At 38.0% G+C, this 14,689-nt stretch overlaps 1 protein-coding gene across 1 annotated transcript in view; it reads right to left on the bottom strand.

The window, feature by feature from the left end:
* Ddx60 (DExD/H-box helicase 60) overlaps positions 1 to 14,689 on the bottom strand; it is a 103,179-nt gene that overhangs the window by 40,090 nt on the left and 48,400 nt on the right. The window contains 3 exon segments of the mRNA XM_051182480.1: positions 1,407 to 1,531; positions 2,906 to 3,034; positions 3,556 to 3,660. Coding sequence (XP_051038437.1) covers positions 1,407 to 1,531; positions 2,906 to 3,034; positions 3,556 to 3,660 — 359 coding nt within the window.

Raw genomic sequence — 14,689 nt, 5'->3', positions numbered from 1 at the left:
TGAATTCTGGATGCTGTAGGTCCACATATTCCTACTTAGCAAATGAAGAGTGAAAGTTAAGTTTTACCAATACCATATTCCTGTGACACTGCAGAATGAGCTCATAGTTCTCCATAAAACACTTACGCTCAGGCAAGAGCAAAGCAGTGATATGTAAACAGAAAAAAAAGAGAAAATCACCCCCACATTCAAAATAACCCCTCAAAGATGACAAAGATTTTCAGTCAACCAAAAACAATTGTTGTTTTTGGTAACGTAGAAGGAGGTATAATTTCTCACTGTCACATGATCACTTCTTTCTAGAAGGTAGGAAACCCTGGAGATCATAGCTTTTACAATACAGTAGATCTCCTAGACATGGCCTTTATACCTTTAGAAATGTAGATACCCAGGACTATAAAGGTTCAGTCTTGGCACCCTGGCATTGTCCTGTGGAGCTAGTCTGGGTCTTAACCATTTAGACTTCTCATATCTGAGCAACAAACAGTACTGGTTGAATTCTCTCTCCAGAAAAAAGTAAAAGCAAACACACTTCATTTGTATCACATGAATTTCCCAATGTTTGAATTGTAGACTTTCTGATAGCAAGCAGGCTGGGGGAAAAACATTTCATTTTCATTTCACCACTATATCTAGGAGGCATATGCCATGATTGAAGTACCCACTGGGTAACATCACTATATTATAGTACAGAAAATAACAAGTTGGCATTGCATAATAATGATAAAGCTTAATGTGTGAGACAAAAGTTTTTCTTCAAAAAGTGAGACTTCACAAACCCAGTATTTTAAAATTTGTGAAGCGGGGCCTTTTGCCACAGGCTGTTGCCACAGGCCTGCTTACAATCCCAGTTAGCAAGAAGGCTGGGGCAGGGGGACTGTAAGTTGAAGGCTAATCTAATATACAGAATGGCTCCAAAACCTACCTGGGTGGCTTCATGAGATCTTATCAGAAAAGCAAAAGAAAAGAATGTCTGAGAGTATTGCTCAGTGGCAGAATTGTTTTCTAGTGTATGAGGCCCTGAGAACTATTCTCAGTCAATGTCACAAGAGTGAATTAGAAAGAACGAATCCACAGAGATGGAGGGAGCTACACTGGTGAAGTAAAGATTAAGAAATGACAGTCAATAGTCAATTCTCATTGCTACATTTGGTAACTTATCAAGGTCTTGTCTCAAACAAACAGAACCAGAACAAAAAATGTGGAACTTCGTAATGTTATGATTTTGACAAATGAACAAACACCCAAAGTAATAAGTACTAGACCATAGTGGTAATATATATATATATATATATATATATAGATATAGATATAGATATAGATATAGATATATATAGATATAGATATAGATATATCCTAAAGGAAGGAGGCTAACACAAATTATGTGACAATATTACATAACTTACAAAAAGAACAGTGCAGGCAACTTCTCCATTTCCCTGAGCTTCTCAACAAGATTCGGAAAGAATTTCAGGGTCTGGTCTGAGTAGTCATGGGAATCCGGACTGAGTTCTTGCAGCACCATTCTGGCCTGTGACAGTGAATGGAAAGTGCTTGTATGAAAATGTGCACAGGAAAGAAATGAATGGCCATTCTTACCAAACATTTTTCACAGTCGTTTAATCTTTGTTTTTGTTGTCCTTCAAAATAATACAATAAGACTATACCACAAGACTGTGGGAAGCCACAGCAAGGACACATGCAAACCATAGACAAGTTTCTGGTGTACTGGGCACACACAAATGCAATTATTTAAGACAACACAAATCTGGCAGGAGGAGAAGGATTGTTCAGTCAGTGGTACTGTTTCCCATAGCAGGAGAAAGGAGTACTCTTCAGACTGCATAGAAAAGTATAGCCAAATCTCACTCAGGTTTTAAAAGACAAGAAAACTAAAGGAAAATGTAACTTAACATTAAAAAAAAGAAAATGTAACTTAACTATATTATATCCCCAAATGCAAGAAAAAAAATATCAAGGTATGAGGATGGGGAGAGGATCACATGAAAAACAATCATGAATGTTCTTCCTAAAATAAAAGTGAGACATCTCAATTTTGATGATAAAATAAGACTATAAACTTAAATAAAATAAACTAGTAAGAATATAGTTCCAGAGTAAAACTTTAGGTCTTAAATAGTTCTTACAAATTAAAATAAGATTCATAACCCCAAGGACTGCTGCAAAACAGTGTCTCTGGACATGACCGGAACATTGAACATATGAATACATCTCACAGCAGCTGTGGATACCTGCAAAAGTGTTCATACGATCAAGCCTGAAATAATATCCACACAAGTGAGGAGGGGGCTCACAGTCTCACCTCTAGCTAAGGAGCTACTGACAAATGATGGGTACTGTGGGAGGGGGCGAGTCACTGTGGCCAGCGTTCCAGTGGAGGACCCCACACCCATGCACACACTGGCAGCATTGAGTACACTCAGTGAGTTTTAAAAAGAGCACATGAAGTTGGAAGGGGAATTGGCAAGAGGGACAAGGGAGGACTTGGAGGCAAGGATTGGGGAGTGGACTTGTACACAAGTACATGAAATTCTCAATAATTTTTTAAAGAGAATAAAATGCCAAAATTACAAAAGGAATAAAAGTAAAAATGTGTTACAGCTACTGTAGTCCCATTTCTATGCTGCCAAAAACATCAGTTATCCCAAGCACAAACCCTGTGTTCTCTCTTGTATGCCATCAAATGCGTGAGGAAACAAACCATAGCTAGTTTCTTGTCAAGGTATAAAGGACACTGAAGAAGAGATAAAAATCAATGTCCTTTCTCTTTTATTTCTAGCTTGGAAGCACTACACGTCCATTAAGTCAAACTTAAAAATCAAAAATAATGATATAAGTCAAGAAAACGAAAATGGAGTTCTTTGCCCAGAATGTATAAAATCACCTGTTCCTCGTTCCCATTTTTAATCCAATTTGTGAATTCTTCTTTTAAGCACTTCTCATATTTTCTAGCATCAGACTTTTTAATGACTATTTTGTTCTTAAAATGAGTGAAGTTCTCTGGACACAGGTTCTGGGAAAGGAAGACCATAAAATTCCATAAAAATAAGTTCAGAAAATATAAAGATATTTCTCAATTCTATTTTTCATGTACAGTTTTACACTCTCTTGTATTAGAAGCAGTTGGTCTTCTCCTACCACCCCATACCTTCTAGTATATAGAACTATGTATGAACTCTTCAAAGGCAAGGACACAGAGCAAACAGGTTTCCAGAGAAAGCAACCAGCACTCAGGACACAGAGAACAATGTGAGATGAAAAGAATCTGAAGACTAGAAACCCAGAGTGGGAAAGGAGACCCAGATACCACAGTGTCTGGGAAGGAAAAAGAAGGGGCACTTTTAGGAATTGACAGAAGACACCATTTCTAGTCCATTTAAAAGAGAAGACATGAGGATACCATTTACTCTGGGGAAAGGTCTGTTAATCATTTTAAGTCACCACATGCAAGTGGAAAAAAAATGGTGGCTGTGTGATCCGAACAGCAAAGGTGGGTTATACCACAACAGTGTGAATTCCATGAAGATTCTTTACCTGAGCCTGAGGCCAACTCTCCCAGACCTGAATCATAGTGTCATATAGCTGGATACTTTCTCGAGGTGAAAAGGCAAGGTCAGAAGGGAATCCATACTTTTCAATCTATGATTTAAATAAATTTGAACTTATTAATATTTTATTTTAACTACAAGGTATAAATATTGACAAGAAATGTTTGCTTTGAGCATTAAAAGCTGGAAAAATGGTGAAGACTGCATTGAGCCTATTGCCTTTAGAAAATAATTCTTAATAATTATGTGTATGTGAAGGAGGTTTTGCCCCCTCACCCAAGGCCAAAAGAGAGTGACAGAATCCCTAGAGCTGGAGTTATGGGATGTTGTGAATCACCCGGTATAGATACTGGAACAAGAACACAGGTCTTTTGCAGAGTCCTCTTAACTGTGGAGATATTTGTCCAACCCATCCTCAAAGTTAGTCTTGTGTTCTCTTTTTAATTGTCACTAGAGAGTGGTTTCTTTTTTAGTCAAACTAAAATGAAACAAACAAACAAAAATCCAAGAATCCTCTTTTGCTGGAGCATGGGCTTGAGGTTTCTTAAGTTTCTTACCATTTTATACAGGTTTCAGGTTCTAAAATACAATATAATACAATTATGTCTGTGTCGTTAATTTGTGGTGAGAAATAAACAAGATAATAAATGCACAGAGAGGACTGAGAAGTAAGTGACTAGCTTACCATCTGAACCAAATAGCCTCTAGGCCTAGGTACTGGGGCAAAACTCCAGGCCACTTCCCCACCCATCTCAGCTGCATTTACAAGTCAGCAGGAAAGGCAGGATACACCAACACTACCACCCACCACTGGACCCTGTAACCTACAAGTCCCATTCTGCACCCAAACCTACCCATACCCCATGTCCTCAGTGTCTCCCTAAGACATAGAGAATAACAACACAGAGAGAACTAAGAGAGCTGACCAAGAGTGGCTCCTTGAGACACAGAAAATGACCATGCCAGTCAGTCCAACTGAGGATCCCTGAGACACTGTCTGCAGGGATCCCAAAGGATGCATATTTATACAACAAGGACATCTGTTCAACTATGTTCATAGCAGCATTATTTGTAATAGCCAGAACCTGGAAACAACCTAGATACCCCTCAACCAAAGAATGGATACAAAAAATGTGGTACATTTATACAAAGGATTTCTACTCAGTGGGGCTAAAAAAAAAAAAAAAAAACTAGAATCTTGAAATTCACAGGCAAATGGATGGAGCTAGAAGAAACTATCCTAAGTGAGGTAACTCACAGAAAGACAAACATGGTATGTGCTTACTCATAAATGGATATTAGACATAAAGCAAAGATTTATCAAACTACAATCCATACCTCCAGAGAAGCTAGGAAACAAGGAGAACTATAAGAGAGACATACACAGTCCCCCAATGAAAAGGAAAGGGACAAGATTGCCCTGTAAATATTGGGAGCAATGTGGAGGAAGGGGAAGGGAAGTAAGGAGATAGGAAAAAGAGAAGGGGAGAAGAGGAGGGGGAGAAGAACATGATGGATCAGGAAGATTGAATGGGGAGATGACTAGAGGAAAGCAAGAAAAGAGACATATCAATAGAGGGAGCCATTATAGGTTTAAAGAGAAATCTGGCACTAGGGAATTGTACAGAGACCCACAAGAATGACCCCAACTAAGAATCTAAGCAATATTGGAGAGGCTACCTTAAATGCCCTTCCCTGATAATGAGAGAGATAGCTACCTTAAATTCCATCCTAAAGCCTTCATCCAGTAGCTGATGGAAACAGGAGCAGAGATCAACAACTAAGCACTGAGCCAAACTCCTGGAATCTAGTTTTAGAGAGGGAGGAGTTAGGAACAAAGGGGTAAAGACCACTCTGGGAAAAATTACAGAAACAAATGACCTGAGCAAATGGGAACTCATGCATCCCAATCTGACAGCTCGTGAACCAACATAGGACCAAACCAGGCCTACTGAAAGTGGATGTCAGATGGGAGGACAGGGCAGTCTATTCAGCCTCTGGCAGTGGAACCAGAATGTAACCCTCATACACAAATGGACTTCAGGAGTCCATTCCCACAGAGAGATACTCCCTTAGCCTAGAGACACAGGGGAAGGCCTAGGCCCTACCCCAAATGACTTGAAAGATTTTGATGATACTTCATGGAAGGCATCACCCTCCTTAGGGAACAGAAGGGGGTGGGAAGGAGAGGGAATGGGGATTGAAATGTAAAATAAGATTGTTTCTAATTTAAATAAAAATTTTAATTAAAAAAAAAAGAGGCAAAAAAACCTGCCTACTTCGGACTAGAGAAAGAGATGGGTAAAAGCCAATGCAAGAATAAATTCAAGAACCTAAAGAACAATAAATATGTTAACACTAGAACCTAGTGGTCCTACAACAGCAAGTCGTGAACATCCCAGTGCAGAAGAAGCAGAATAAAGTGACCTTAAAACTAACTTTATGAAGGTAATAGAGGTCCTTAAACAAGAAATAAAAAATCTCTTAAACAGAAGAAATGACAAACATAAATTGGAAGGAAAAATCAGTAAATCTCCTAAAGAAAATCAGGAAAACAAACAAACAAATAAGTCTAAGACTTGAAAAATTGAAATAGAGGTAATAAAGAAAACATAAAACCAAGGAATTTTGGAAATGGATTATAGATGAAGCGTAACCAACAGAATACAAGATGTGGAGAAAAGAATCTCAGGCATTGAGGATACCATAGAGGAAATAGATTCATCTTATCATTCAAAGAAAATATTAAAGCAAACACAGTAATAACATAAAATGTTCAGGAAATATGAGTACCATGAAAAGACCAAAAATAAGAATAATAGGGATAGAAGATGCAAAAGAATACCAGCTCAAAGGCACAGAAATATATTCAACAAACTCACAGAAGAAAACTTCCCCAACCTAAAGAAGGAAATGCCTATGAAGATACAAGAAGCGTAAAGCATACCAAATAGACAGAACCAAGACCAAAAACAACAAAAACAAACAAACAAAAAAACCCTCCTCTTACCACATAATAATCAAAACTCAAAATATACAAACTAAAGAAAGAATATTAAGAGCTGGAAAGGAGATATGATCAAGTACCATATAAATGAAGACACATCATAACAGCTGACTTCTCAATGTAGACTCTCAAAGCCAGAAGGTCCTGGAGACACTATGCAAACTCTAAGAGACCATAGATATCAACCCAGACTACTATGGCCAGAAAAACTTTCAATCACTGTAGATGGAGTAAACAAGATTTTCCATGACAAAACCAGATTTAAATAATACATATCCACAAATCCAGCCCTACAGAAAACACTAGAAAGAAAACTTCAACCCAAGGCAATACATAATCCTACACCAGTGAATCCTATGAAAAGGAAACATACACACACCACCACCAAAAAATAACAGGAATCAACAGTAACTGGCCATTGATATCCCTTAATATCACTGGACTCAACTCACCTTTAAAAAGACACAGGATAACAGAATGGGTACAAAAACAGGATCCAACCTTTGGATACATACAAGAAACCCACCTCAACTTCAAAGACAGACATTACCCCCAAGTAAAGTGTTGGGAAAGGACTTCCAAATCAAATGGACCTAAAAAGAAAATTGGTATAGCTATCCTAATATCTAGCAAAATAGACTTCAAATAATGGTAGTCAAAAGAGATGACAAAGTACATTTCACATCCATCACAGAAAAAAAATCCATCAAGAAGTCACAAACCTGAACATACATATGCCCCAAATATAAAAGCATCCACACTCATAAAAAGTATTAAATCTTAAATCACACATTAAACCATACACACGAATAGAGGGAGACTTCAACTTCCAACTCTCACCAGTGGACAGGTCTGCCAGACATAAAATTAACAGAAAAATAAGGGCTGTAACAAGCCTTATGATACAAATGGGCTTAACAGACATCTATAAAACATTCCACCCAAACACAGAAGAATATACCTTCTTCTCAGCAACACATTGAACCTTCTCAAAAATTGATCACATACTCTGTCACAAAGAAAATCTCAACAGATACCAAAAAATTGGAATAATCCCTCCATGTTTTATCTGATCACCATGGCTTAAAATTAGAATTCAATAACAGCAAAAAGTGCAGAAAACCTACAAACTCATGGAAACTGAATAATGCCTAACTGACTCACCCCTGGGTTGAAGAATAAGTAAAGAAAGAAATTAAAGATTTTCTAAAATTCAATGTAAATGAATGTTCATCATACCCAAACTTAGGAGACACTATGAAAGCAGTGCTAAGAGGAAATTTCATAGAAATAAATGCCAACATAAAGAAGTTGAAGGAATCCCACACTAGTGAACTAACAGAACACCTAAAAGCTCTAGAACCAAAAGAAGTATACTCACCCAGGAAGAGTAGATGCCAGAAAATAATTAAATCAAGGGATGAAATTAATAAAGTAAAACAAAAATAACAATAGAATCAATGAAACAAGGAGTTAATTATTCAAGAAAATCAACAAGATAGACAAACCTTTATCCAAATTAACCAAAAAAGCAGAGAAAAAATATCCAAATTAACAAAATAAGAAATGACAAGGGGGACATAACGATGGGCACTGAGGAAATCCAGAGAATCCATCAAATCATATTTCAAAAACCTATACTCCACAAAATTTAAGGAATTGCTCAATATCCTTAATCTTCATGGAAATCCAAATCAAAGTGACTCTGAGATACCATCTTACTCCTGCCAGGATGGCTAAGATAAAAAATACTGGGGACAGCTTATGTTGGAGAGTATGTAGAGTCAGGACACTCCTCCAACTGCTGGTGGGAGTGCAGACTTGTACAACCACTTTGGAAATCAGTATGGCAGTTTCTAAGAAAATTGGGAATCAATCTTCCTCAACACCCAGTGATACCACTCTTGGGCATATACCCAAACATGCTCAATCATACCACAAGGACATTTGCTCAACAATGTTCATAGCTACATTATTCATAATAGCTAGAAACTGGAAACAACCTAGATGCCCCTCAACTAAAGAATGGATAAGGAAAATGTGGTATATTTACACAATGGAACACTACTCAGCTGAAAAAAATAAGAAAAAAGAAAAAATATAAAAAATGATGACCTCTTGAAATTTACAGGCAAATGGATGGAACTAAGAAAAACAAATTCCTGAGTGAGGTAAACTAGAGTCAAAAAAAAAAAACACATGGTATGTGCTCACTCATAAGTGGATATTAAAAGGAAAGCAAATGATAGCTAGAGAAACCAGGTAAGAAGAGGGACACATGGATCTCCCTGGGTAGATCATAACAGATTTACTGGGTAAATGTGGGACTGGGGGTAAAAGGTAGAGGGGATGGGGGATGAGAACATGAGGGAATGGAATAATAAAGGATGGAAGGAATGCAGTAGAAGAACAATGAAAGGGATGTCTTAATAGAGCCAATATAAGTTTAGGGAGAAACCTGGTACTAGGAAAATTCCCAAGAATCCACAAGGGAAACTCTAGCTAAGACTCCTAGCAATAGTGGAGAAGATACCTGAAATGGCCTACATTGTAATCAGATTGATGAATACCACAATTATCATTAAAGAGCCCTCATCCAGTAACTGAGGAAACCAGATGCAGAGATCCACAATCAATCACCAGGCTGAGCTCTGAGAATCCAGTCGAAGAGAAGGCAGAGGCAACATATGAGCAAGGGAGGTCAAGATGATGATGGAGAAATCTACAGTGACAGTGGACCAAGCTCAAAGAAACTCATGAACTCTAGACCTACAAATGTGAGACTTCAGAACACCAAAGTGGGCCCTCCATATGTGGGAGACGGTTGTGAAGCCTGAGTTATCTGAGGGGCCCCTGGCAGTGGGACCATGATACAAACCTGGCACATGAGCTAACTGGTTGGAGACAATTCCCTAGGTTGGAATGCCATGCTCAGACTTGATGCATGGGAGAGGAGCTTGGTCCTGGCCCAAGCCATTGTGCTAGACTTTGTTGACTCCTCATGAGGAAGAATGGACTGGGAATGGCCTGAGGAGGGAGGTAAGGAGAGGGCAGGAAAAGTGGTGGGAGGGAGAACTGTGGCTTAAATTTAAAATGAAATTTAAAAGAATAAATACATTGTAAAAAAATTTAAAAATGTTATCCTGTTTACATCCCTATTATTTTTAAATGAAAAGTGTTATAAGAAAATTTAAATTGCTTTTGTTTCTACCTTCTATATAGGAAGGCAATCATAATACATATGAATTTCCTTGTTCATTTTAGATACTTTAAATGAACACATTGAAACTGGAGATAGCGATTATAAAATATATCTCAAGAAAACTGAAGAAAAAAATCAAATATATTTGACAGGCTTCAGAAAGTCAGCTGTTTTCATATGTTAATTGGTCATTTATTTTTACATAATTTTTTTCTTTTCTTTCACTTTTTTTTTTACTATTTTTAATTATTTCTCCCCTTTCTCCCTCCCTCCCATGCCCCAGACCACTCACCTATCCCATCCAGCCCCCCCACTCCACAGGGAGGGTGATGCCATCTAGGAGGGATGAACAAAATCTGTCAAGTCATTTGGAGTAGGGCCCTCCCTCCTGCTTCTAGGTTAAGGGAGTATCCCTCCATGGGGGATGTGCTCCCAAAGTCCTTTTGTGCACCAGGGATATATTCTGGTGCCACTGTCAGGGGTCCCTTAGACTGTCCAGGCCCTCTAACTGAGACCCATGTTCAGGGGGTCTGAGTCAGTCCAATGCTGGATTCCCAGCTATCAGTCTGGAGGTCTATTAGCTCCCCCTTGTTCAAGTTAGCTGTCTCTGTGGGTTTCTGTATCCTGCTCTTGTCCCCATTTCCTTATCACTCCTTCCTCTCTGCATTTGGATTCCAGTTCAGCTCAGTGTTTAGCCTTGGGTATCTGCTTCTATTTCCATCAGTTACTAGATGAGGGCTCCATGATAGTAGGTAAATTAGTCATCGATCTCATTATCAGGAAAGGGCATTTAAGGTAGCCTTTCCACTGTTGCTCAGATTGTTTACATGTTAATTTAAAAAATTCATTTTAAGAATAAATAAAAAATAAACTAGGTAATAGTTATGAGACATAGCCACAGGGTTGGTGCATCATCCATCAATATGTTTTATTAAGTTTATACTTCATAAATTTTAAGGAGTTTAGCAGTTACATGGTCCAAGCTTGAATTCAGTCTATTTGTTTCCCACTACAAACTGGCAAACTGGTGAACAGAAAAAAACCTGAACTAATCTAGGCAAAGAAAAAAGAAAAGTAACAGTAAATCCTTTAGTTATTTTGTAAATGAAAGTGTCCCTAGTGCCTGGGTAATCTTAACCATCAATCCACACTAAGCATGAGATGGCAGTTCTTTCAAGTGATTCCTGGGGTTGACTGCTCTCCAGAGAGCAGCAGCTGTGCTTGGATGGCATGATAAATGATGGCAAAGGTCAAACAAGGCTACAGTTTGCCAGAAACAACACATGTAAGGCTGAGGGCAATCTCTCACTGGTTATCTCTTCCTTTTGCCGCTTTTAGGCCAGCTTATTTGTATTCTCCTATGTCTTGCTTTGGAAATTATTTTTCTGATATAGCCATCAAGGAAACAGACAGATGACTCTTCTCTTTATGTGCTACAAATTATCATATTTTGGGGTATTTTTAAGCCAATCAGTTCTTTCATCAAAGTGAAATAAAAATATTCAGGAGGATTTACACATTTGGATTTTATATTAATTTCTATTTTCCTTTTATAGGAAATGGCCTATATGAGTACATGTTTTGTAAGAGCTTGTTAAAATTCATTTAGCAATGCCTAAGCCTAGCATTCACTCTATATTCTTGCTATCAAGTTCTAAACATGTTAAGACTCTACAACATGAACTTTATGGAAGTCACATAGGGTCAGAGCACACTGTATACTATTGCATTCCAGTCACTCCATTAATAGCTACTAAGCAGAGAGGGGAGGCACTTGGAACAAGCACTGAATCAGTATACTTGAGCCTGTTTAAAGATAACATATCTATGCTGGGAAACCAGCATAGGATCATCCAGACCCCTGAATATGGGTGTTAGTTGGGAGGACTAGACAGTCTATGGGGCCTCTGGAGATGGATCAGTATATATCCCTAGTACATGAATGGACTTTGGGAGTCCATTCCACATAGAGGAATACTCTCTCAGCCTAGACACACAGGGGAAGGCCTGGGCCCTGCTCCAAATGATATGACAGACTTTGAAGATTCCCCATGGAAGGTCTCACCCTCCCTGGGGAGCATAAAGGGAATAGGATAGGGGTTGGTAGAGGGAACAGGAGGGTGTGGGAACTGGGATTGACATGTAAAACAAGCTTGTTTCAAATTTAAAAAAAAAATTTCAAATTTAAAAAAAATCAAAGCAAAAGATTAGTTTTCTATAAAAAAAAAAGATAACATGTTTTAACAACTTTACACAATACAAGTAATTTTCACAGTACTGGGATGCTTTTAAAGATACTGGGTAATGCTCAAAATGCCTTGACAATCTATAAATTTGAGAAAGGGAGTGAGGGGACAAGGAAGAAAAGAAGGGAAAAGGCAGAATGGAAAAGAGGAAGGGAACAAAGAGATTTCTTTATTATTGATGGCTTACCTATATCTATATTCTTATCATATGTTAAAGCACAAGTTTTCTTCCTTATTTCAGTTGAATTTGGAGTTTGAACTGGGCCATTAACACTAACAAGAGAAGGTTTCCTCACAGTTTACTGGAAAAACTCCTTACTCAGATTCATTTCATTGCCGTTGGAAGTCATTGAAATAGTCATCCAAATACTATCATGTGGTGTGAAATGGTATGTTCTTCTGTACACTGTGAATATCTGTTGTTCCCATTGGTTAAGAAGTAAAGCACAGTACAGCCCAACAGGAAATCCAAAATAAATACACAGAAGAAGAAGGGTGAACCTAGAGAAATGTGAGTTGTCTTCAACAGCCTAAAGAGAAACATGCCTGAACAGAGGCAACTCCATGGCCGTGTGGCAATATACAGATTAGTAGAAATGGGTTAATTTATAAGAGAGAGCTAGCCATTAATAAGCCTGAGCCATCAGCCAAGCAATTACGTTTAATATAAACTTCTGAGTCATTATTTCATAAGTGGTTATGGGGACTGGTAGCTAGTAGAAAAACCAGTCCAGCAGGAACAGACAAGACAGAAAAAAACATTCAGCTATAGTGATACTCATGTATATCACATATACATCATATAATGTATGTGAGTATGTATATATAATATATATGGTACAATACTATATATGATAGACAAAGCTTTCATATCATCATGGACTTAATCAATGGATCTTAGATTATGGCTTGTCTGCACCACTTAATGCTATAGTAGCGACATAGATGTCTATGTCCATGTCTCAATTCCATTATTTGTAAAATAAACACTGAGGTATGAACTCTATCATACAATTGTAATAGTTTAAAAAGGTGAAATGTGTAATTATTTAAAAAACATAATTCTAATCAGCTACCCTTTAAAAACAGCCAGTATTCACACAACAATGTGTTAGTAACTGGAGGTACATGAAATTCATCCTGCAGCAGTTATTTCTATTTTTTTATTATTTAAATTTGAAAGAAGCTTGTTTTACTTGTTTTACATGTCAATCCCAGTTCCCTCTCCCTCTCCTCCTCCCCTGTATCCATCCCATCCCCTTTCTGCTCCCCAGGGAGCAGACTTCAATGGGGAGTCTTCAAAGTCTGTCACATCATTTGGAGCACAGCCCAGGCCTTCCCCCATGTATCTAGGCTGAGAGAGTATCCCTCTATGTGCTCCCAAATGAGCTCCCAAAGTTCATTTGTACACTAGGGATAAATACTGATCCACCACCAGAGTCCCCATAGACTGCCCACGCCTCCTAAATAACATCCACATTCAGGGGGTCTGGCTGAGTTTCCTAGCTATCAGACTGGGGTGCATGATCTTCCCCTAGTTCAGGTCTGCAGTTTCTGTGGGTTCAGAACACTAAAAGACAAGTGGTAAAGGATCAGTGGTAATCTGACTTTGCTGGCTCATAAACACAGTGTTGTGGAGTTTACCTATCAGTTGAGGAAGTCACAGCAAGATTCTTTAAAAGACTCCATATTTTAAAAGCATTTGGGATAAACAGGGTATAGCATGAAGGCTTACAAGCAAATAAATATTCAGTAAATGAAATGTAGGAAGAGGCCCTGAAAGACATTGGCTGTCAAGGGCTTTGTACTTAGCCCTTTCTGAAGAAGTCCAGAATAGCCTTTTTAAAGAAATAGAATTATAATTAGGGAGTCATAATATAGTATCAGAAAATATAATTCATTTCCCAGGTCTTTGAAGGAAGATGAAAGAATGGTTATCATTTTAAGGGCTAATGAAAGTTTAAGTGATCCTTTACAGGGAATGGAAGGAGAAATGAAAACAGGTATATACAGGAAATATTTAAGGAATTATCCCCTACTAACCATTCAATAGCCTATTGGCATTGTTTCAGGTTTCTATTTTGCTGACTCATTACCAAAGAATCACATCTTGATTGTTAAGGCAATAATAGATAGCATGTGTTCCTGGATTAAGATCCTACACATTAGTCATGCTCCCACATGGTAGGCTTATCCACACAAAGATATAGCTGCACTGAGAGGTGAGGTTACATCCTGTCCTTGATATTTCATAAGTGGTGTAGTAATGAGCTAGTAAAAAGAGACAGGCAGAAATAATTTCCCAAACAAAAAAAAAAAAAAAAAAAAAACATCAAGTTAAAGTGTTTAGCAGGTTTTGAACTTTGAGGATCCTGATAGCATCATAATATTGAGAAACTATTGGTGATAAATTATTTATATTTTATTAATACTTGTCTGAGGGGTACAGAAAGCAAAGATAGCCATGAGCCATAGAGGTCAGACAATGGTGATATACACCTTTAATCTCAGAAGTCATACTAGCAAGCCATATAGGCAGGCAGTGGTGGCACACACAGAATCCCAGGACTCAGGAGATTGGTAGATGGATCTGAGTTCAAAACCACCATGGTCTACACAAAAGTAAAGAGTAGCAGAGCTCAAACCTTTCATCCCAGCACTTGGG

Source organism: Phodopus roborovskii, unplaced genomic scaffold (genome assembly GCF_943737965.1).
Source record: "Phodopus roborovskii unplaced genomic scaffold, PHOROB, whole genome shotgun sequence".
Classification (NCBI taxonomy): domain Eukaryota; kingdom Metazoa; phylum Chordata; class Mammalia; order Rodentia; family Cricetidae; genus Phodopus; species Phodopus roborovskii.
The sequence above is the reverse complement of the archived record's forward strand: the minus strand, read 5'-3'. Positions and strand labels throughout refer to the sequence as shown.